We start from the raw sequence: 24605 nt of genomic DNA, 5'->3' as shown, positions 1-24605 counted from the left end.
TAAATAAGAGGCATGTAGCCTACAGTACACTTGATGGAAAGAAATATGAGATAAAATAAAACGAATAGCGATGGCAATGAATGACGCATGTGTCGATAGGCGAGGTTGATATGTCAGATCGAGTATTCATTCAGTAGAAATTGCTTATATTTCGACTTGAATGTGGACCATGGAAAATTGGACATGCTCGACGACTGTCGGGTGGCCGGTGAGATGCTGTTCCACACTTGAGGTCTAGCATACTTGATAGATAGATGTGTCTTCTTGTATTCCGTCCTGGTCATATGGTAGTTATTCGGCGAGGACGCTCGTGAGTTGTACTTATGCGATTTTGATTTCGAGGTGAAGAAGTTGAAATTTGTGAGACAGTGACCGCAATGGAACTGAAGTAGTGTTGCCGACAATACTGTTTAGTAGAAGTATCAGTTCAAGCATTGATTCAGTAAAAGATAACAGAATATAAAAGGGAATCTGGATTTGCCTCGAAACTAAAATGGGAATAGGAAATATTCAAGTTGCTCCTCTGTGCCGTCTGTGGTCCATTGTTGTTCAAAGATAAATTGGATTTTTCAGATCAGAGAAATGCGATGTCATCGTTTTAAGTATAGAGGCTGTAAATAAAGCATCGAATATAAGCATTCGATAGCTATATAATCCTAATCATATTCCTACTTTATCGAAAACGGATCTGCATCAATGGTGAGCAGAATGGAAAAATTCTTGTTCCGCATCAGCTGGTTGCTGTGGTTACATGTGAAGCTGAGCCAGCAGCGGTGTTGGTTGTGGTTGATATATATGCCTAGAAAACTTCAAATAAGAAACCAGCGGTGTTAATCATGATTTAGGCAGACGTAAGCGCTTCTTAAAGCTGCGTAGAGAATATAGTGACATGGAATCGCCGGTACTTCAGCAGAAAATTCCGACATCATTTTCGCCAATAAATCATCACGAATGGTCGTCGAAAGTTCAAGACACGTCCAACAGAGCGAAACAATTATGGGGTGTACTCCGGTACCGTAGTTCAAAAATTACAGAATCAGAATTACATAGAATCAATTTTGGTTTTCTATTCTTTTAAGGAATTCTGTAAAACCATTGACCGACCTTATGAAAAAGGATGATGTCAAACCAATAGTGATCACTCACGGAATACACCATCAGAGAAAACTAAATCACGATGAACCTTTGAGACGTGTCATTTACAACTCAACAACTGAGGTAGGTGATTCTTTATTTGATCATAGATAACTAACCTACCGTCTGATAGATCCGCAACTCGTTATTGCCCAACCAATCGGCGTTGTTGCGAAAAATGGAAGCGCCACAATCGGTGATTGTTATGGTCATTGTATTGTGGCGCTCTGATTGTTCAAAGCGATACAAATTTGCGACTTCTAAGGGCAATTTTAGGGTAGTTGCAGTGCCCTGACTGGTTTATAAGTTACGGTATAATATTCTCCATCAGTCCGACAGTAGCTTTCATTCAAGACCACTTTTAATAAATTTTGCGCTCTGATTAAAGCACTACCGGTACCATATCTCTTTAGGGAGCTACCAGAAATTGATAGCACTATCTGGTTGCCTAGCCGTTCAGTAGGGAGATTCACATCTATCCGTAGGTTAGTTAGCTATAATTTGATTGTTTGTGCTGCTGTGTTCAGACACCCCTTGTGTGCAACAGTGGATATACAATGGCAATGTCACCGAGTGCCATTACCGAACCCAACCCTTGTCCAAAGTATGTCCTGATATCGCCAACAATAATAATATGAATAAGTTATAACATCCTTGAGATGGCCATATTAGATGCTGGCATTGCCAAAATACAAATCTACATTAATTGCCAACTATGTTATGCTATGTGTAACCTAAACATGGTTTGACGATGTGGTATAGAATAGAATTGACCTCCATACTTCAAATCAAAATGTTTCCTTTTATCCCAGGAAATCATTACTGTGGATACTCAGTTCATCCGAGTATTTTATCGAGATGGCAGGAGAAAGGACATTGTCGATCCGGGGGATGATATAAAAGATTTTATTTGGTCATCAAAGTCAAATCAATACATTGCACTGACGTCAGAACAGCAGATGAAAGTAGGAGAAATTTATTTCAAGTCTATGTAAATTTAGCTATTCTTTCTCACTTTTTCAGTTACTAAATTGCAACTTGGAATTTATATCAACCGCAACATTTCAATATAAAATAAACCGGTAAGATCATGTATACCGTTCTTATTTTCATGCTCTTAATTGTGGCATATATTTTAAGAATCATATGCAACGAAAGCTTTAACGAGATTGTTACTGCAGGAAATGGAAACATTTCGGTTAGTTGAAACTTTGTTTTGATCAAGGCGGCACGGAAGATATAAGAACGTTTATTTTCTAGTCATGGTGTTTTCGATATGGAAACAAGTATCTTATTCCGCGTAAGATTGTCACGGATGGGCTGTCTGTGAATGACGTGTTCGGAAATATTACACTCGAAGGCACCGTTAGCAAAACTCAAAAGTGTTATGCATCCTGTGGCACTGGCGTAGCCGTAAGTTCTGTTGAAGAACCTGTGAGATAAAGGACGTATTTGATATCTGATACTTTTGCAGATATTCAACCTGCACGAAGGGAAGTTGCTTGCCTACAAAAAAGATCTTCACGTCAGAAGCATCACAAGGTTTGAATTTTTATATTGAAACTTATATAATATAGATTTTCACGGTGTTCAAATCACTGTAACATAAATATATTTCAGGATTTTAGCGCTGATTCAAAACTTATATTTAGTAGTTGATATCAGGGTATATTTTGTTGTTTAGGTCTGATACCTATGTTTTAAAAATATGGCAGGAAATTGGACCATCATGGGAATACTAAAAGGGATTGCATTGATTTGCACTATATGCTATATTGCTATCATATATTTATGCATTTTTTCAAACAAATTATTCGGGGTCTGTTTTCTACAATTGTTGCTGTATTCAGGTATATTTGCATTCTGTTCGATTGTTTATAAAGATTAATAATAATGACTGATGAGACACTTTCATCAAATAGATATGACTAGCTCTTCCAAAGTTACGGTAATCCATTTTGGTATACCATGTATCTGTTTGTACCATTATCAAAAGCACATATTTAGTCATAATAGTGCTTTCAGGACTACGCCACTGCAGTATAATATATTTAGCTCAAAGAATTTTTGTGTGCCCCTTATCAAAACTTTACAGCACAACAACATCCATATATAAAGAGATTCAAATGAACACCAATTTGGAAAGGCATGACATTACATTTTAATTTTATATAGAGCGATAGACAAATTCAGCTGTACTGGTAACTATGCGGTAGTCATAATAAACGAATATGCTTGAGAATGAAATTAAACACTACACAGAAAAAAATGTCGGACAGACATAAGAGTAAATATTCATGAAAGATTTCAAGATTGTAAAGGAACTCCTTATCTTAGCTTGAATCTGGATTGTTCAATTTAATAATCGTTAGCTCCTCTACAGATAAATAAAAGGCAGATCTGCCTTTGGAAATCACGGTGAATATGGCATCATTGCAATTACTTGCAAATACTGGATTGTTCATTTGATGTTGACCGAGTGAGAAACGAACTCAAAACGATCTTTTGACTAATCAACAGACGTGATAGATTTAGGCATATGCTGCTTTATCATAATGTTGGCATGATATTTTTTCCAGAAACGTTGTCAAAAACTCCAGATAAATTGCAAAAATCTCATCTACAATTGAATGATATACTCATATTGAAATGAAGCGGAATATTTTCAGCTGACATTCGTCAGAGGTATATGAAATTTCAAGTAATCAAGGCAACCAGTTGGCTTGAACTCAATATACTATTTTTAGATGATACACCAACTCCTACTACTGGCACTAATTAGCTTGGCGCATTTTGATTGAAATCGACCATTATCAAAGTACGCCAACCTAGTTTGTGCCAAGAGAAGGAGGTTGATATAGTCGATTTATTTCAATATGAATATAATATGCCATTGCATATTCTAGATCTGTACCTCCAAGAGTCTCTTCAAAATCCCAAGCTCAAATCAAAAATTTCCAACATTTTGCTTATCTTTTCCCAGCATTTTGTTCATAAACCCCCTCAAGATCGTAGTCACGGGATCTCGTGATGGATCTATCAAACTTTGGGATTCTGTGTTTGAAGTGAAGCATGTCTTCGTGGGTCATCACGGACCCGTGCAAGCCCTGGCTCTATATCCTTTGGTGAGCGTTGTTCTATCTTTGGCGTTTGCATTTCGCACCACGGTGTTACAAAATCTATATTTATAACAGGGACCCTACTTTATGTCTGCATCACATGACTCTACCATACGGTTATGGAGCTTGGAAACTTACGATGAAGTGGATTTGTAAGTGCTCGAACACAATGTCTGCCTGTTTGTTATTCAGTGAATTCTCTATTAATATAATATTACATTCATTTCCCATATTCTTTGTTAGTCATTCATTCATTCGGTTTCAAATTTGTGCTACTTCATATTTGTAATTTTCAATGGACTTGGAATGCTTAGAAAGTGTATGGAAGTCTCCTGCAAATGTTTTAAAATCTGGCCTATGAATTTTATTAGAACCCGTGAATCTCTATGAATTTCACACAAGCAAAATAAGTAGCTCACTCCCACATTTTCGTTTTACCGAGTGATGAGTAAAAAATCACATGTATTCATATGAAACACCTATAAAGCTCACATGCGTAGTAGCACAGATACAACCGGCCACCAATGAAATCACAAATGGTATTTCTGTTGGATTCATACGGCGTGTTATTTAGGCATTCACTAATCATGCATTATATCAACAGGTTAGAGACAGACGAACCCAATGAAGGACTTGGCACAGTTCCTGAAATCGGTCATCTTTTCTCCTATTCCTCGTACGCAGTCGACCTGTGGTCCATCAGTCACATACATCAAATCTTTACTTCTATTGGGTAAGATCTCCATCGCGTGTAGTGTCACGAATTTTCATGCATTTCAAGATTCTGCGGTATATTTTTATTCGAGTTTAATGAGATTTCAGTCATCGACTGTGTTTTTACGATGTCATTAAGTTGAAGTATATTATCCGCTTCCTGAGTTACATACAGTTCTGTTTCTTACATTGATCGGGTATTTTATAAAGTGTTAGTGGTGCAGAATTTGCGAATTACATTGAATAATAGGCTATATTCACGCTGTTATGCAGATATTCACCATATATTGACAAACAGTTTCAAAAGTTGTAATTTGAGGCTGTACCACTGTTGTCCTAGGTCAACAGTGCTCAAACTTTGCCAGCTCGATCTAGTCTCTGGTTCCTGACAATAATGCGATATATTGATCAATCTTTGCCATTGTTTGGGCTGTGCAATTTTCTCCATTGTGAACCTGCTGACCTAATACAAAAGATCATCCCTTTGGCTCTGTCCTAATCATGGCTTCATTGCTATCAAATAAAAGGATATTTCTTGCTGAACACAGTAAATTAGTGTTGGTATCCAGGGTTGTAACGACTCGAGTCACGATTTTCTGCTGACTCGCCTTGACTCGAGTCATTTTCTCAGAATACGGAGATGACTCGAGTCCTTGCGCATGACTCGAACCAAGTCATATGACTCGAGACTCAGATGGCCAAGACCAAGTAAAGTAACCACACTATTGGGATTTCATCTATCGATGCTGGTATTTGAAAATGCGACCAGAAACTGCTAAAAGTGAGGAAAATTAATATATTATAAATCCGAACCATTTAATATCACCAAACAGAGTTGTAAAAAGTGGGTTTAACAAGACTGGAAATTGAGCAGTCAGCACAATGACTTGGACTCGAGTCATTATACCACGACTCAGACTCGACCCTCTGCTCGCTGACTTGGACTCGGACTTGACTCGGTAGTGAATTGAAAATGACTTGACTTGACTCGAGTCAAAACTGTTAAAGGGAGATTGAATTGTGACTTGGTTACAGCCCTGTTGGTATCGCCCGTTCAGCTATTATGACCTGTAATCTGCCAAGTAGAAGTAGCTAAAATTCTTACCACTTGAGGGAGTAGCGCAAGTGGGCTAAACCTCTGATTACATCATATTTTTATGTTCTCTTCTGCAGACAAGACGTCTTCGATATCAGTATGGTTTCCCTGCCTAAGGTAGGTGTACTACTTTCCTGAACCAGCAGAATCTTTTTTAATAACATTACATTTTGCAGCTACCAGAAAAAATACTTTCTCTATCGTCAGACAACATGACACGAATTGTTTCTCCCGTTAACGGGAGTGTTCTCACCACCCTTGCCCCGTTTCGTTCATTTTCGTCAAGCAGAAGAAAGACTCTCGATGAGTTCACTGCTAGCGGAATACTCGTGGATGCTGTCTACAATTTACCTAATGAGACTATATACGCGGCGTACTCGGACGGATCGCTTGTAAAGGCGTGGACCGGTACAAATCCAGCCACGGTGGAGAAAGTGTGGAAATTTGTGGATGGTGTGTTTGTACTTGATTTTCAGTGATGGACCCGGTGACATTAAAGCGGTTCAAAAATAAGATTTCTTTTCCAAATTTTACTGGCTACAGTACTTGATAAAATTGTTATGTTGTCTGAAAAAACGATGCTAAACAAATTTGACTTTATTCCAACCAGTGGAAGCGAAGTTTTGCATTTGAAAAAATAATATTCACGATGGAAAATTCTATCATTATTTATTATAGAATTAGCCACTCTTAATAGCCTACTACTTTTGCAAATACAGAAAAAAGTTCTTTTTGAACGAACCTAGTGGACATGTGAGCATTGCACCAGGCAATTTCAAGTCATCGAATGTTTTCACTTGAAGTTAATGTGCGCATGTAGATATATATTGTCGCTGTGGAATCAAAGTGAATTACGACCAGTTTACACATTTTGAGGAGATTAACTTTATGTGAAGTTTTCATTTTCTTCTGGCCATATCTTGGCCATGATTAACTTTGAAACAAGATATGACCGAAAAATAAATAAATGAATTTACAAAAACTTGATTTTCCATCAATCTGAAAAATGGATCTCAGAATTTAAAAAAATAGACATGAGCTACTATGACTCAAAAGTCAACAGCGACGATATATCAGCATCAGCATAGCCGAGACCATTTTAAGCTTGTTGAAATTGACGCCGTGATGATATCAGTGATGGATTCTAATTTGTTGAGAATTGTGGCAAAGTCAGCGCATGCATATTTTTTCATATTTTTGCCTTTCTAATAGTCTACTTGAAGAGCTTAGCTCAAACACACGAGAATGTAACCGAAATTAGAAAATTGAAATTGACTCGACCTCTGAACTCAAGTCATTTCAGGTCATGACTCGAGTCATGACAAGTCATTCGAAAAATGTGATTCAAGTCAAATTCGAGTCATCCCTTCACCGTTGATAACCCACCACTCACTGGAGCCTGACATCTTATCTTACAGGAGAATATATCAATTGCATGTGTGGATTTGAGTACGTGCTCAACCACGAGGAATTGTTAGACACGTGGAAAGAATCTCGTAACAGAACAAAAGTACCGAAAAGAGTTTCAAGAATTGTGAAGTAAGTTTTCTTATCATTGGCGCAAGGCAACGGGAGCTTAGTTTCTGTATTTTTGACAGATACGGGAACAAGTCTTTGTTACTCGTGGGTAGAAAAGACGGATGCATCGCAAATATTGACATGAACACCGGAGATATTTTGTTCAAGACCGAGGCTCACGGCAGTAAAGGCGTGATAGGAATTCTGTCCAATGTGACGGACGATCAAATTATTTCAGCCGGAGAAGGTAAGCGAGGCATAGTAACCGTGCTCGTATCAAGTTATTACGCTCATTTAAGAGAAACTATATATTTCTATGTCAGCATTAGGTATGCATCTTATAAGCCTACATGGAACTGTCAATTTCAATAATAACATTTATTATTTTGATACAATCTTGTTCACCACAAATATTAGAATATTGTGATAGATTTCTACTTATATATCAACTTCAGACTTGTACAAACTGCCAATGTAGTTGGTTGGCAGTCAACTAATTACTGGTTTTTTGAATAGTTCTAGTTATATTTATGTAGTTGCCGAACAACTGGCATGGATACTGATGTTCTGTTGTCTGATTTTCTTGCAGCCAATACTGGCTCGGAGTCTTCACTTCTAAATTTGGCGTGGTCAGGGATGGGTTTTGAGGGTTAACCCCCCCCCCCCCCCGCCATTTCAAACCTGAATCCCCGTCTTTTTGAAATCCTGATTTTATCTCCAATGCTATTTCGCATTGAGTAATTGGTATTATAAGTTAATAGTTGATTGTGTTTTAGTTAGTTGGTTGCGGATTTTTATAGGTCGTTAGTTCTAGTTCTAGTTGCGCATTTTGAAAATCCAGTGCTTTGTACAATTCTGTGTGGCACATGTATTGCCCGCATTAGTAATCCCAGTTATGCATGCTGCCAGATAACGTTGTGAAGGTGTGGAAGATATTCCCGAACACAGCGGAGGCTTTGAACCTGTTGATGTCTTTCTTCTGCGCTCATCCTCCCAGAAAGATGAACGTGCTCTTGTCTCATCTGATTGTCGTATTTCAACAGCCGGAGACGGCAACGTACAGTATCGTCGTACATAACCTTCGCACAAAACGTAAGCTCTACAGTTTATTTGCTGATTCTTGATGTCGCTGGGTGTTTTCTAGTACGGTCGCAAAAAAGCTGTTATGGAAAAGAGTCACATTCAGAGGTGGTCGGTCAGTAATGGAAGTACGAAGTACTAGTACTTTTTCGAGAGATTCAAGTAGATTTGTGCTACTTTGGCTACAATACTTCCTCGAGTGACTATAGTAGGGGAGATAGTGTAGTGGTTACGATAAGCGCCCAGCACGCAGGCGAACCGCGTTCGATTCCCGTCGGAGGTTTATCTGGGCTCCTCTTCCCCTGCCGTTGCCGTTCTTACGGCGACAAAAAAGCCCAGAAAAAGACCCGACGAAAGAAAGCACTCACAAAGAATGGAAAAGAACTAGTAGAAAGGGCCGCGGCTTCAAAGAGATCAACATCGAAAAGAACTGTGACATCGGGCACTCTAGGCCGAGGTGGATGTTAGAGTAAAGGATCGCTACTGATGCGTGTCGTTCTACATCCTCCTATCTGTCCATGACATCGCATTGTGTCTTATCGCATTGTACATTGTGTGTGACTTGTTCAGATAAAAATATAACCCAACCATGTTATGTTATGTTATGTTAGTATGGACACTTCTGCTTCCACTAACAGCTCTCTAGCAAAACTATTTATTACTTTGGCCTACATTTCTCTACTAGTTGCTGACGATTACCCCTGAAAAGTGACTGCCGAAAATATAAGGGTTTAATTCAATATGAATATATCATTCAATTGTATATTGAAATTCTGTACCTCCAAGAAGCTATTCAAATACTTACTTACTCACGGACAGCTTCTAAGATGTACAGAGCTTCAATATAGTATATTCATATTGTATTAAACTCGAATATTTTCGGCTGAAACTCGTCATGGGTAACCGTCAGAAACTAGTCGAGAATTGGAAAGAACATTGTATATCAACAATTGTATCACCAAATAGGACATTACCGGCATGAAATTTCGAATAATTGGGGCGAAGAGATCGCTTAAGCACGGTGTACTATTTTTAGATGGTTACGGATTGACATTCAGTTTCTTTACCCTAGAACGCTACGATCACACCCCTGATAACGATCATACTGACAATATCACGGGGCTTACATGCTGTCCGAGATTGAAGATATTTGCAACATCAAGTCGTGACGGCACTGTGCGCATTTGGAATAGCTTCAATGTACTAATAAGGTGGGTGTTTAGCAGTAGCAATCCTTAGTGCCGGGATGTATCCTGTCAAGACTCTGCCCTATCTTTTCATATTATCGCAACCTTGTGGTGTTCTGAATTGGTGAAATTATTATTGATAAACTGAACTGAAACTGAAGTGCATTGGAAGACACGCTCAAGTATATTAGATACAGACACAAATCTATTCTAGCTTCCTTCTACCATAAGCGATGTAAGAGACATCAACGAATATTTCCTGCAACATTTACATAAAAAACTGTCAGGCACCATTATCAGTATCAGTTTATTAGTAATTTTATCTTTTCAAAACACCGCAAGACTGCGTTACAATGAAAAGATAGGACGGTGTCGAAACGACTTGGAGTAGTCTTTGAAGTCAGACATCCACCCGGGCCTAGTCGATGTAAATAAGAGGTAGTGATGAAAATGAATGATGTATGTGTCCATATGTGATATCGAGGTCCGGTATTCTTGAGGGTTGACCAGTATTTATTCAGTAGAAATTACTTGTATTTCGACTTGTCCTGCAGAAGCGCAAACATGGTTATTGAGCATACCTGTCATTATCACGTATGTATATCGAAATATTTTGGAAACGGTTCCACCTATACATTTCAACATGCATGATAACTATCACGCTGCACAAATTTGATGCATTAAGACCTGCTTCTACCATTGTTGGGTACACCAATCGCATAATATTTTGAAAACAGATCCATTTTTACAATGCAAACACAGGGTTGTAATGACTCGACTCGAGTCACGATTTTCTGATGACTCGACTTGACTCGAGTCATTTTCTCAAAATACGGAAATGACTCGACTCGAGTCAATCTGTGTATTGACTCAACTTGGACTCGAGTCATTGCGTATGACTCGAACCAAGTTTTATGACTCGACCCTCAGACGGCCAATACCGACATTTCATTGTAGTTTCGAAGAACAGAAAAGTAACCACCCTATTGGGATTTCGTCTATTGGTGCTGGTACTTGAAAATGCGACCAGAAACTGTTAAACGTGAGGAAAATTAGTATATTATAAATGCAAACCATTCGATATCACTAAACAGAGTTGTAAAAGTGGGTTTAACAAGACGTCAACTGGAAACTGAGCAGTCAGCACAATGACTTGGACTCGGACTCGAGTCATAATACCATGACTCGGACTCGAACCTCTGCTCGATGACTTGGACTCGGACTTGACTCGGTGGTGAATTGAAAATGACTCGACTTGACTCGAGTCAAAACTATAAAAGTGAGATTGACTTGCGACTCGGAGCTTTGTGACTTGGTTACAACCCTGTGCAAACATACAGGATAGCTATCTCACTGCACATATTCTATATATTGAAAGCCGCTTTTTTCCATTTTTGGGTACACGAATCGCTTTCGCTTTCGGTAAACACAGATATGTTGGAGTAGAATAGATGGTGCGAAGTTGTGTGCTGTTATCCGACACAAATACCTTCACTTCTCAGATATCTGAAGCTGAACGCCGAACCCAAAAGCCTGCAGTTTTGTAGCGAAAAGGGTGATCTTCTCGTCGGACTGGGAAGGAATATTCACCGAATCGAGCACGAGAATTACATTCCCCAAGGCTACATTTTCAAAATGGTGTGCATGCAATTTGAGCCACAAAAGGAAGAATCGCCGAATGCCTTCGACGAAACGTTGATGAAGAACTATTCGAACAGTGTCAGCAGGTGTATCCGGGATGCCAAGTCTTTGTACATGAAGTAAGCAATTGTATATGTGATACTATTACAAATTCAATACGATAGACACCGCACAAATGCTAATATTGCATTGAGTCTGTCATATCCTCATAATCCATAATTGCAATGAATTGAACGTTTCATATACTGGTAATTTGGAGTTAATGTGACTACATGATAATATTTTTGCAGTTTACTTTTCGAATGTAGATGTATTTTCAGTGTATACTAATGAAACCTATCAAATCAAATAATTGCTAGACTGGGTCCATTTTTTGTGACCAAAATCTATGTCTGTATTTCGGAACTTGCTCGTCATATTCCATTAGCATCATTAATCTTGCCTAACACTTCGCTGGTACATGGGTAGTTATATCAATACGAGGGCATGTGGCTGTGCTACTTTCTCATTATAGGCAAGTATATTTTAGAGCAAACAATGTATTCATATTGCCAAATTTATTCCGCCCAGAGCTTTACAAATGAGCGAACGTCATTAAATTTTGTTACCCAAATACGAAATTCTATATTTCAACTTATATTTATATTTAAAAAAATGTTGTTCAAATTCTTCCTATATTTCGAATTTGGTTAACTTTACGGTTCGATACTTACGCCTGCTCCTGATTAAAATCAGTCGAAAAGCTTTGCGGGAATACATTTGGCAATATGAATACATACTCTTCTAAAAGTCTATTTACAAGTATATTTGCTCAGATTCAACTACGCCTGGGACCCAATGTCGGCGGAAGAGTTACTCGAACTTAACGACTCGATCAAGAAGAGAGAGGAAGCGTACAACATACTCGAATGGAAAGAAAGGGAAATCCAAGACATTCGCGACTGCAAAGTAGCCGCCAAGCGAAAGTATCTACGATCCACGAAGCGTACCGAAGCCCGAGCTTTCAAAGGATACATGAACTTGTTCTACCGTCCGCAGAAGAAGATTCAGGTTCGGAAAGAAATCCTGACTTTTGAAACCTTATTATGACCAGGGACTGCAGTCGCAATTTTCGTTGACTCGACTTCGCTCCAGTCCTTTTCTTGAACACGGAAAATGACTAGACTCGACCCGAGTCACTTTGTGTATTGACTTGACCCGTACTCGAGTCAAGCGTAATGGTGGAGTGCCCGGCTTCTTGGTCATGGATTCAATCCCCGTCCAACTCAGACCCAAGACCTGATCAATAAAACTACTATCTGTGGTTTCCTTACTTCAATCTCACCATTACCGGGATAGCATAGAGGGGTGGTGCAAGAAAACCTTACAAGGCTGTATCTTACCAGTGGAAGCGGAGTTATTGCCGTCGAAAAATTTGGATTATGAATAAAATAGTATTTACGGTGACCAATTTTTTATTTATTTATTATACTATTTTATTCAAATCCAAATTTTTCAACGGCAATAATTACGCTTCTACTGGTTAGCATTGAATTCAAATTTGGTCAACATCGTTTCTATAGACAACCTCACACTTTCATGGGGTGAACAGAAAATTTTCAAATTTTTTGCTATTTATGTTTATATAATAAATAGAAACTTTCTTTTCCTGTAGCAATGCGGCTACTGGTTGGAATTGAACCAAATTTGGTGTGTAGGCTTAAATTAGGTAACCTAACAATTTTATCAAGTAGCCAGTGTGATTTGAGAAAAAAGTCATTTTTGAAGAGCCCTAATGCATATGCGCAGATCGTGTGTATGCTCATCATGAGTCAGTGTATATGCCGCTAAAACATCACTGACAAAAATATATAACGTCCTATTCCTATTTCCCATCTATCAGGACCTCTTCTTGAAATATATGCCCCGAAACTGTCTTGTATCTGTTTGAATAAACATGTTAAGAGTGAGAAAAATGAGTATATTTTGAATGCGAGACCTTCAATATCACCCAATAGTTTATAAAAATGAGTTGAACCTTACTTTAACTATATAATGAACAGTGAACACTATGACTCTGACTCGGCGGTTAATTGAGATTGACTCAGCTTGTCACTCAGAACCTTGTGACTCGGTTACAGCCCTGTGTCTGATACACAATATTTTAGATTGCAGAACCAGATGACTTCAGTCCCGATCCGCCTCAAGAAAAACCGCCAAGTATGTAATTTTTTCGCGATGCCAGTTAGCCATCATCAACCTGTTTAATACTTGTACAGCACCTCAAGAGTGGCGTGAAGAGAAGAAAACGGGATTTTTTCCGCCAATTACCGCAGTCAAACCTATGAAAGAGATTGTCGAAGAAACGGAAGATAAGGAAAAAGTAAAATATAACACTAGGCTGGGAAAGATGTCTATTTGACTTGTTTAGCTTCTAATCGAGAAGAGGATAACCATATTTAATCACATTATCATGTTGAATAATATAATCATATTGAAATTAACCCGAATATTTTCCTCTGACACTCGATTATTCGAATTTTCATGCCGGTGAAGTCATGTTTGGTATTATGATTAATTATTGAAACACGATGTTCTTTTCAATTCTCTAGCAGTTGCTGACGAGTGTCAGCCGATAATATTTGTGTTTATTTCAATATGGATATATTATTCAATTGTATATTGAAGTTCTCTACCTCCAAGAGTCTCTTCAAATTATCATGCTGAACGCTGATGATGTTCCTTATAACGTGTTTTGAATTGATGATATTATTGATGAACTGAATTGAACTGAAATGCATAGGATCAAGACATATTCAAGTAGATTAAAAACAGACACAAAATCTATCCTAGCCTCTTACTACCTTAAGTGATGTGAGAAGCTCTTGTAACAATCACATTAAAAACTGTCCGGCAACTTAGCCTCAGCAGCAGTATGCCCGACATTATTGTTATTGATATCGTTGCAAATTATCCAGTTATATCAGTGGTTCTCAAACTGTTTGGGGGGGGGCGAAGCTGGAATCAACTGAATTACCTACAATTCATAGCTATTGCTTTGTGTATAGTCTGAATTTCATATTTAAGATTTCTCTCATCAACATTCATAACCATCCATGCCATCAAACTATCCATTGGTGTTGCTAGCATTCTGGTTGCATTTTGTGATATGGCGATAAGGAGGGCGCGAAATTTTTCGCCATCATAAAGGGGGCGTGTGTTTAAAAAAAGGTTGAAAACCACTGATTTATATGATAGCAGTCATTACGACAGCTGTCAGCTGAATCCTTCTGAAGTAATTATTCCTTTGAATGTGCAAACTACTGGATTTTCAAAATACTAGAACTAATCACTTTTCAAAACTTGTAACTGGAACTAGAACTAACGACATTTAAAATGCTCAACTATCTAACCAATGTTCCAGTTGACGTAGAAATAAATTCTCTCTCTCTCTCTTTCTAAAGCACAACTAACCAGATTCAATTCTGGAGCAACTTATTGATTTCTGTTTCATTTTAGTCAAATGGCCTGTCCACATAAAGATCGGTACAAATTTGAAATGCAAGCGGTTCCGACCCAGAAAACCCAGCCGCTGGCTACACCTCTGTTACTAGTGATGACTCTGAGCTAGCAAAGGGTGCAAGAACATCACACAATATTTTGTTTTATTTACGCCAAACGACAACATGTGTTTTATAGCTATTCAACAACTAATTTTTGTCAATGCACATCTATAAGTAGAACTAGAACTACTCAAAAAAGCAGTAGTTGGTTAACCGTCAAAAAACCAGATTTGCAGTTTGTACAAGTCTGATACTCACCCATCAACATCCTTGTATTCAGTCCAAGATATTGAATTGATCCATTGCTTAACTCATAGATCTCATATTTTCCAGCATTACACAGAGTCCGGTCCGGATTACGAACCACCCCATAAATACATCATCAACCCGACGGGATTCATCCCAAACTCCATTCTTGCCAAGTTCTTGTGGTCGCAAGAGGATGTTGCAAAGCAGAAGGAAGAGCTGGTCTATCACCCCCCTGCTTTTACCGACGAACAGTTGGCCGAAATGACCAAGAAGAAGGTATTGATTAGTTTTCAATATTATGTCATGTTCACACAATAATTGGAACCGTTCGAGAGGTGGTCAAAGCACTTTTAGCATTGTTATTCGGGTAGAAATACAAATAACGCCATAAATTTATACGGAAATACATGGAGTATTAGCGATTTCCAAGGTGTGTCGAAAATTCTTCAAGTGATAATAGAAAATGTAAGGTGTGAAAATTAATCAACTGAATAGTTTCGAAAAGTAAATTTGTTCAAAGATTTTCTAATTTTCAGACTTACAATACTGGAGTGAAATCTGAAAAAAATGATCAATTTACCACAAAAGTATGGTTGGTTGACTAAAAAAAAAGGTTGTCGCTCACGTTCGAACCACGAATTTCCTGTTTAGCGTCATTTATGTCCATTTGCACTCGAATCTATCCATCATCTTAACTCTAGCAGCTGTAAAGGAGGACGAATTGCCAAAAAGGAGGAGTCAACCGGAAATATTGAGATATATTTCAATATGAATATATATCACTCAATTGTATATTGTAGTAATTCTTCAACCTTTTTACGATCAAGGGACTAGACTTGACTATCGGAGAAGTTCCTGAATTTGAATTCAATCTGGCCACGCCGTCCGACGGAGGTTCGTGGGAGGATGAAATCAAGGAATGGGAAGATCAGGACATCGTTGGGCCGTCGGGTTTGTACTTTCGTCCGCATTTTGTGAATCGGGGCTGGGCGCGGTACTCGAATTCGAATCGGGAATTAATTGTAATGATTCCAGTCGAATGGTGGGAGATGATTTTTAGAGGCCTAAGCCTAAGGCGTTTGATTTCAAAGATGGCTACATGTCATTTCGACATCTTCCTATCTATTCATTGTATCACAATCATATTGCATATTTATAAGATGCAATTTTTAATTTAAACTGAATTAAATACTGAGTTACTCGCTCCTTGCCACTAAGAGTACATTTATCAATGAGAAATGTAGTTTCAAAAGTATTTTACACTGCGGAAGCCTCGAACTACCTAGCGCAGCATACGGAACATGTAGTACAAAGCTACATATGTTGGTGGCTACGAGATATGTTTAAACTCCTAATCAACGGGGTTGTGATGACTCGAGTCACGATCTTCTGATGACTCGACTCGAGTCAATCTGTGTATTGACTCGACTTGGACTCGAGTCATTGCGGATGACTCTAACCAAGTCATATGACTCGAAACTCAGGCAGCCAAAACCGAAATTTCATTGTAATTTCGAAGAATAGTAAAGTAAGCGCCCTGTTGGGGTTTCGTCTATCGGCACTGGTACTTGAAAATGCGACCAGAAACTGCTAAAAGTGAGGAAAATTAGTGCATTAAAACTTCGAACCTTTCGATATCACCAAACAGAGTTCTAAAAAGTGGGTTTAACATGTCTTTCACTAAAAACTGAGCAGTCAACACAATGACTTGGACTCGGACTCGAGTCATAATACCATGACTTGGACTCGACCCCCTTCCCGATGACTTGGACTCGGACTTGACTCGGTGATGAATTGAAAATGACTCGACTTGAACCGAGTCAAAACTACAAAAGTAAGATTGACTTGTGACTCGAAGCCTTGTGACTTTGTTACAACCCTGCTAATCAACCCACTGCATTGTCACAAAGTGAAATGAAATAAGCATTACTCCCAATATCATGTATAGCATGCATTGTATACTTTGTAGTCGCAGATATGGTACATATTTGAACTTCCCACATCATTCATACTGTTGTGACGTGGTGATGAGAGATACTCGGATACTAGACTCGAAGCGTAATACTAAATTCGGAATTAAACGACTTTAGGTTCTGATTCTGTTAACAGCGGGGAAAACGTCAACCCACGACCGCTCGGGAAAGCCGCTCATTAAGAAACAGGAAAGGAAACCTTCGCTTTTGATGGAAAAACTTCGATCGGCCATGAAAACGCCTCCCCCACCACCTCCGGAATCTCCACCGCCGGAAATTGAGGCAGAGAAGGTCAAAGTTCAAGAACAAGCCCAAGGTTCCTAAATTCTAATGACAATTCGCAGGTGTGTCAAATCTGTAACGAAATGCCTCTACATTTTTAGAGCAAACGAGTAGGTTTTCCCTATTTGGGCCTTGTTACGCTGCTTTTTAGGTGAATCACTTTGTATTTTGAAAAGTGGTATGTTGTTTTGGGATAAGGCTGTGTGAGTTTTACTAGTAAAATTATCATGAAATCGACACTCTATCACAGTAACTGACTATATTACTGACGACATACCTGAGTAGCCAATCTCTTCTGCCATGATATCAATGCCAGGGTTGTAATGGCTCGACTCGAGTCACGATTTTTCGGTGACTCGACTTGACTCGAGTCAATTTTTCGAATATGTTAAATGACTCGACTCGTGTCAATTTTTATATTGACTCGACTTGTACTCCAAGTCATATGAACCAAGTCATATAACTCGAGACTAGGACGGCCGAGTCAGACATTTCATTGTAATTTCAAAGGTTAAGTCACAACATTATTAGTATTTTGTCTATCAGTCCTGATACTATCACAGGCCAGTATCAAGATGTAGACCCGTGAAAAAAAGCATCACTTTCCCTTCGGGCATGCCTGGAACACGATGTTTGGTCGTATCGAAGTGTCGAAATTTGCCACCGTAAATACTATGAATTCAAAAATGGTCGAAATTTCGATTTGAGATTGCACGACCTTTACTGGTCAGAATTCACCCAAATTCGGTGTGTAGCGTTTTCTTTTCGTCATCCTGACAATTTTATCATTAAGCAAGTGAAATTTGGAAAAAACAGTTATTTTTGAACGACCCTACTGAACAGTGAACGCAATGACTTGGACTCGGACTTTGACGGGGAATTGAAAATGACTCGACTTGACTCGAGTCAAAACTACAAAAGTGAGAATGACTTGTGACTTGGTTACAACCCTGATCAGTGCCATGTTAGAATATCAAGTTTGACTATTCTCACATGTCGTACGCATATTGCATATTGATTTGCTCTACACTTCCACCTGTTCGTCTGCACATGACACAATTAGTGAGCTTTTTATAATAGCGTTTGATTCTGTGCATGAGTTTTTTTCTAATTTGGGTGTGAAACGAGCTGATATAAATTAAATGTTACTTTACAGCGCTGAAACGAAGGATGTCCACCAAACCAACAAAACCCATCGTCAAATTAGTGTCAAAAGCGCCCTCTCCGAAACGTACCCCAAATCCAACTCCGCCACCTCCGAAATCCCCACCGCCGCCAACACCACCACCGCAACGAGCAGCAACGCCCATACCCAATTTCATCACTCAATTCGAAGGCACACCTTGGTACGAACGATACAAGGACTTCATAATGAAAGTAAATACAATTTCAAGCAGATATATTACTAGTTATGGACAAGCTTCATTATTTCAGAAAGTCAACCGTCCGTACGTCGCCAGCCAATTTGCGAACGCAGTGTCTGATTTTATCGGAATCGCTACCGATTGGGATATAAGACGTGCAGCTGTGGATGCCTTATATTTACTTTGGCAGCAAGAAGATATTGTTGATACTCGACATATGGTGACTGCCGTCAATCTGGTTTTGAGCTCTACCAGACCACCTAACCCCAAGGTCAGAATTTTATGTCTCTTGTCCGTACAGTACATATCAAGCTTTACAGCTAAATCTGGAAATCTATCCTAACAAAGAGGGTCTCAAAATTTCAATTGTTATTTCTTCGAGCTAAGCATTGGTGATATTATTGTGTCGTTCGAATGGGAATGGGATCAATATATGACCGAACAATGTTCAGCATAATGAAATATTCCTCATAGCTAGGATGACCAATGTCCACCCTTCGCCCGAACGTCCTCCTTTTTGTCAATTTGTCCTCATTTTTAGTCTAAAATGCCCAAAAATATCACGAATTAAGGGAAATGTTGGCCGAACCCCAGGACGACGGGTAATTCGGTAGTCGAGTTATAAAAATGATATTTTTTTTAGTCAACTCCGCTAATATAAGGTAAAAGCGGGTAGCGTATAATTCAGGATTCAGGTCGCAAAAATGACTTGTTTTAGTCCACCCAACGAAATTAGCTCTGAAAATATTAAAATCGTCCATTTTCTCGTCTTTACTGATCTCAAAATATGGTAATCCCACTCAAAGCTCATTTTTATACCGTATGTGATTATACGGTCAAACCAAGTGGTCAACATAGCCATTGATTTTGCTGATATCGAAATTGCACTGAAATTGTGCAACTATATGTAATAATCATAAGACAATTTAACAAATATAATTCAAGTATAGTAACAAAATCATCAATTTTTAAAAAGTACTCTGTGCCACTGCATCATAGTATGCTATTTGCCAATAGCCAGTTGATGGATTCCACCAAGTTTTTACGACTTCTTGCTATCTTTCTTTCATTGTGTCACAATCTTGTTGTGTTTTGACCTGAACAGATAATAGAATATATGATTCCGTTATCTATTAAAATAATGCAATGAATGATACCACCACAAAAACGTAACACATCATAATGGTACAAAGGATTATATTGCTCACGGTATGTCGCTTATTGAACATTTCATTTACTTATTATTGCAGGAACCGGAACAGGCACATTTCTTGCGTTCAGCCAACAAATTTCTGCAGGCCATTGTTGGCGTGACGGAAGACTTCGTATTAGAGTTGTTGACCCAGTTTGTTGAAGGCGACTCAACGCATAAAAACTTTGTGAAAAACCTACTTATTCAGATGGGATTGCGGGTGAGACGAGTCTTTCTTTGTTTGTAATTGACGGTCTGATAATGTACTATTCCACCAGGACACTCATAACTTTCTCGCGAAAGAGATTGACACTTGGGAGACCTGGAATCTGAATGAGACAACATCTTTGAAGTCTCAAATACAGGACTTGGCTCGGCGGTGGCTGAAAGAATGGACTGGAAAATTCAAAGTAAATTGGATTTAGTTGATCTTTTCAAGACTAATCACTAGAACTTGTGATGACAACATGAGCTACTTAGTCTCAGTAGCAAGCGGAATGCTCAAAATGTACCAAACTTGAGTCCCTTCAAGAAATAGTTTGAATAGATACTCTCAAAATGCTATTTATCAATAACCTGCAGAAAATTTCAAAACTGAAATGATGCGAAGGTAGCCGAGTTTATGTACCAATAGTACACGGAGCTTATGCGATGACTTCGACCCGATTATCCGAAATTTCATGCCGGTGACATTATATTTGGTGATACGATTGTTGATATACAATGTTTCAATTTCTACTAGCTGCTGACGAGTGACAATTGAAAATATTCGGGTTCATTTCAATATGAATACGCTATTCAATTGTAGATTGGAGTTCTGTACCGCCAACAAGCTCCTCTAATGCGAATCTGCCCAGAAAATACTTACTTCCCTGGCAAATCTTGTAAAACTGAAATATTCCTGTACACAGCTTCATTTGCAACAAGTTCTCGACGAACTGAAGAAAGGAGATTTAAAGGCGACCATACGTAGACCACCAGAAACGCCTCACGGTGTCTTGAAAACCGGTAGCTCGAGAGGTAGCACTCAACGAGGACAATCTCGCGTTCAATTCACCGTGCAGGCCACCGAACAGTCGCTTCAAAACATCACTGCCATCGAGGTAAGCAAACGTAGATGCTGTGTTCTATTGCTTGAATACAAGATTCGTGTCGGCAGGTCATCAATTACTTTTGCGAACTTTCACTGGAGTCTGAACTGGATCGTGTTAAAAGGACAGATCCTAAAAAGCCCAAGCCGGTGCAGAATACCGTTCTTGTGTTACCTAAGCTTCATGGACAGCAGGTGAATTTTCTGCTACGAAAATACCTTGAGATATTAAGTTTACAGACTGCTTTTTATAGGCTTTGGTGCGTTTGGGTGAGATGCACACAGCCAGTAGGGTTAGAGAAAGACAGGAACTGGCCGCCGAATACAGATTGAACCCTCTGCAGCGACCATATCCCGACCTGATGGCTGGCTTCACTAGCAAGATTATTCTACCTGTTCATACCTTGAATATGAACCCGTTTCCCTCGGCCGTTGATAAGTGAGTGTACTGAAGGTTTGCGTGTAGCACTTTGCATAGGACCACGTGTTGTCAATGAACTATGTTTGAGGGATATAAATATATTTCGAAGTAGTTCCCAACTGTTGTCAATGAACTATGTTTGAGGAATATAATATATATTTTGGAGTAGTTCCTAACTGGGGTCCGTAAAGCAGTTTAAGAGGGTTCGCAATGAGCCTTTTCTGCTGTAATCAAAAGGAAAAAATGACAAAACCTATTGGATGTAATACACGACATGAGAGTTGCATCATGTAAAACTAAATCAAATATTGACGACTTGATTGCAGCAATATTACACCCATCCCATTAAACACTTACTGTAATTGAATGTGGTTTTTGCATTTTTCCCATGGCATTCTTTGAATTTTGCGGGGTTGTGAAATATCAAAATAACTACCAAGGGTCCATCATGAGAAATTTTTGGAATAGTTTGGGAACCGCTGCAAGAGGTCAACATCTGTGTAATGTCGCGAAATTTAACTCTATTAGCAGAAAATGAGTCTTTTTAATTCTACAAAGTTGGGAGAGTAGTTTATATTATACCTTGTATTTTCTTGTCGGCAGTAACAACAATGATGCGAGATTAATTTATTTCAAAAATATTTCACTAAAAGTGTCATTGCACTAAAATCGTCAACAGATCCTCATATGAAATGCTTCTTTCAGGTACAAAACTTCAATATACAATTGAATTGTATTTATATATTGAAATTAACCCGAATATTATCAGGAGCAATGTCAGCAACTAGTAGAGAATTGGAAAGAATTGCAATTGTAGATCCTTATATAATTAGGGCTGGGCAAAATCGAGTATGTGAGTGATTCGATTCTGAATCACGTAATATGCTTCGAGTCGAGTCGAGTAATCGAGTATCACTCATTATGACGTCATAACAGAACGTAATATTTGAAAATTCAAATATGTACCTTTTATGCCACCACAAAGAAAGAAGGCCTGTTATTCATCACATGAAAGATACTTTGGTCATTTTTCGACCATACCGATTTTATTGCACTTGGTGACAATGTTGTGGGACGATCATGACTTCGGAAATGTCCTAGTTCCAGTAACGTTCGTAGCTATATACTATGTTTCGTATGCTACGATACGGTCGAAACTACTGTCGAAACTACTACTCTTGTTGATAAATTAACTTCCAGTGGCGATGAGCGTATAATATCAGTACTCGAAAAAATCGTCTTTTGCTACTCGACTCGAATCATCACAATTAATACTCGATTCAGATTCGAGTACTCGAATCATTGTGCCCAGCCTTAAATATAATGCAAATGAGGATAATTTCAATCATATCTGAAGAGCTTCTTGCAGGTACAGAGGCAGAGCTACAATATACAATTGAATTGTATTTTCAATCAATATAATTGATCACTATTCAATTCAGTCATATCTCCTCATTTAGGAAGAAGTGTAACCTTAAAAATCTGCTAATCTGTAAACTAATGAGGTTCTTTAGGTCCTATAGAAGTGAGATTGTGGATAATTGATATGTCTTCTTCAAGATATGACATGGAGAATGTGTATCAACCCGTGCTACTGACACTACGAGCTGTGCATCAACGATACTTCGTACCGGAACGCTCTTACGTACATCTGACCTAGTCATCGAAAGATTGCGATTTTCCTTTTACCGCACTTACTGGTTAATAAACTTCAAGTAACTTCTATGCGTGTTAAATACTGGAATGGACTTAAATTTTTCCAATTGATGGGGGTGTGATTTGATTCTAAGTAGAGTACTTGAGTATCACTCATGACTCGACTTGGACTTGGTCATTGCGCAATGCGCATGACTTGAGGCTGAGACGGCCAAGACCGACATTTCTTTGTAATTTCGAAGAATAGTTAAGTAACCACACTATTGGAATTTTTTCTTGGTACTGGTACTTGAAAACGCGACCAGAACTGCCAAAAGTGGGGAAAATTATAAATCCGAACCATTCAATATCACCAAACAGAGTTAAAAAAAGTGGGTTTACCAAGACTTCAACTGGAAACTGAGCAGTCAACACAATGACTTGGACTCGAGTCATAATACCATGACTCGGACTCGACCCTCAGCTATCAATGCCAGTTTTACATCACATAAAAGTAGGGTTACCATATTTTGATATCCGAAAAAGAGGACGCTTTTTACAAATGACAGAAGTTAGATTACCGGAGTACAGATCGGTGATTTGAAAATTTTTACGGGAAATACTCATGTGTTGACTAAAAAAAGGGTCATTTTTCCACTTCAACTGCCGAAAGACCCGCTCGAACGTTTAGATTTCAGATTTTCCGTCATTTATGGCGATTTTTAGTTGTGCCTGTCCAGTGGCCTGGCTGTCAAGGCTATAAAGGAGGACATAATATGGGCGTCCTCGGAGGACATTTTCGATTTCCTGAAAAAATAGGACGTATGGTAACCCTACATTGAAGATATTATTGATTTTTTAACCATGCTTAGTTCATTGCTCTTTGTGTCAATACTGTGTGTTGATCACAACTTACAGATAGCTCTTATACACCAAGGTGTGTAGCTTTGTATTTCATGTTTTGGATGCTACGATGCGACCAATGGAGGTTTTACATCTTTCCACAGCGAAAACAGTATCTAACCAGTGTTGGGATCAAGTCACTACCTTTGAGTCACAAGTCATTTCGAGTCATTGCACGTTTTGATTCGAGTCAAGTCAATCGATTTTCAAAGGTGACTCGAGTTAAGTCAAGTCAAGTCACGATTCAAGTCAAAATTCAAGTCAAGTTGCCTTTTCGAAGTATGAGATATGCATTTTGCTAGCTATCTGAAATACAGATTGAGTGGTCATTGATTCAGAACCGATGAACGAAAATAAAGTTAAACTACATGCAAGAAGGCGATGTATCTCTCACATATACGTACCGGTAGAACTATTAAACTACATAAGTAATTGCATAGCCTCAGTTTATAGTTACCAGCCAAA

General features: G+C 38.6%; 3 protein-coding genes across 3 annotated transcripts in view; 1 reads left to right on the top strand and 2 right to left on the bottom strand.

The window, feature by feature from the left end:
- The window catches only part of LOC145457416 (threonylcarbamoyladenosine tRNA methylthiotransferase-like), a 264970-nt gene that overhangs the window by 67749 nt on the left and 172616 nt on the right, over positions 1–24605 (bottom strand). The gene's annotated exons all lie outside the window — the stretch shown is intronic.
- Positions 1–24605, bottom strand: part of LOC145457413 (kielin/chordin-like protein) — a 298320-nt gene that overhangs the window by 131304 nt on the left and 142411 nt on the right. The gene's annotated exons all lie outside the window — the stretch shown is intronic.
- Positions 747–23325, top strand: LOC145457399 (uncharacterized). Its single transcript, XM_080335609.1, has 31 exons — positions 747–1011; positions 1080–1218; positions 1947–2099; positions 2158–2216; positions 2275–2332; positions 2395–2547; positions 2609–2676; positions 4118–4259; positions 4329–4405; positions 4858–4986; positions 6141–6180; positions 6240–6516; positions 7482–7602; positions 7662–7828; positions 8491–8673; positions 9734–9872; positions 11351–11608; positions 12305–12539; positions 13637–13688; positions 13748–13851; positions 15365–15556; positions 16108–16231; positions 17390–17569; positions 18692–18912; positions 18970–19170; positions 20150–20311; positions 20370–20501; positions 21003–21194; positions 21251–21376; positions 21436–21620; positions 23163–23325. Exons 1-31 carry the CDS (start codon positions 890–892, stop codon positions 23260–23262), a joined length of 4491 nt encoding a protein of 1496 aa, XP_080191735.1. The 5' UTR covers positions 747–889; the 3' UTR covers positions 23263–23325.

The sequence above is a fragment of the Botryllus schlosseri genome, chromosome 15 (genome assembly GCF_051294905.1).
Source record: "Botryllus schlosseri isolate E-star chromosome 15, Bs_hap1, whole genome shotgun sequence".
In the NCBI taxonomy this organism is placed as follows: Eukaryota; Metazoa; Chordata; class Ascidiacea; order Stolidobranchia; family Styelidae; genus Botryllus; species Botryllus schlosseri.
The sequence above is the reverse complement of the archived record's forward strand: the minus strand, read 5'-3'. Positions and strand labels throughout refer to the sequence as shown.

Coding starts and splice junctions, on each gene's coding strand:
- LOC145457399 (XM_080335609.1), top strand. CDS start 890: ATGGAATCGCCGGTACTTCAGCAGAAAATTCCGACATCATTTTCGCCA. Junction 2,333..2,394: donor CAGGAAATGGAAACATTTCG/GTTAGTTGAAAC, acceptor TTTATTTTCTAG/TCATGGTGTTTTCGATATGG. Junction 15,557..16,107: donor CCGAAATGACCAAGAAGAAG/GTATTGATTAGT, acceptor TTTACGATCAAG/GGACTAGACTTGACTATCGG.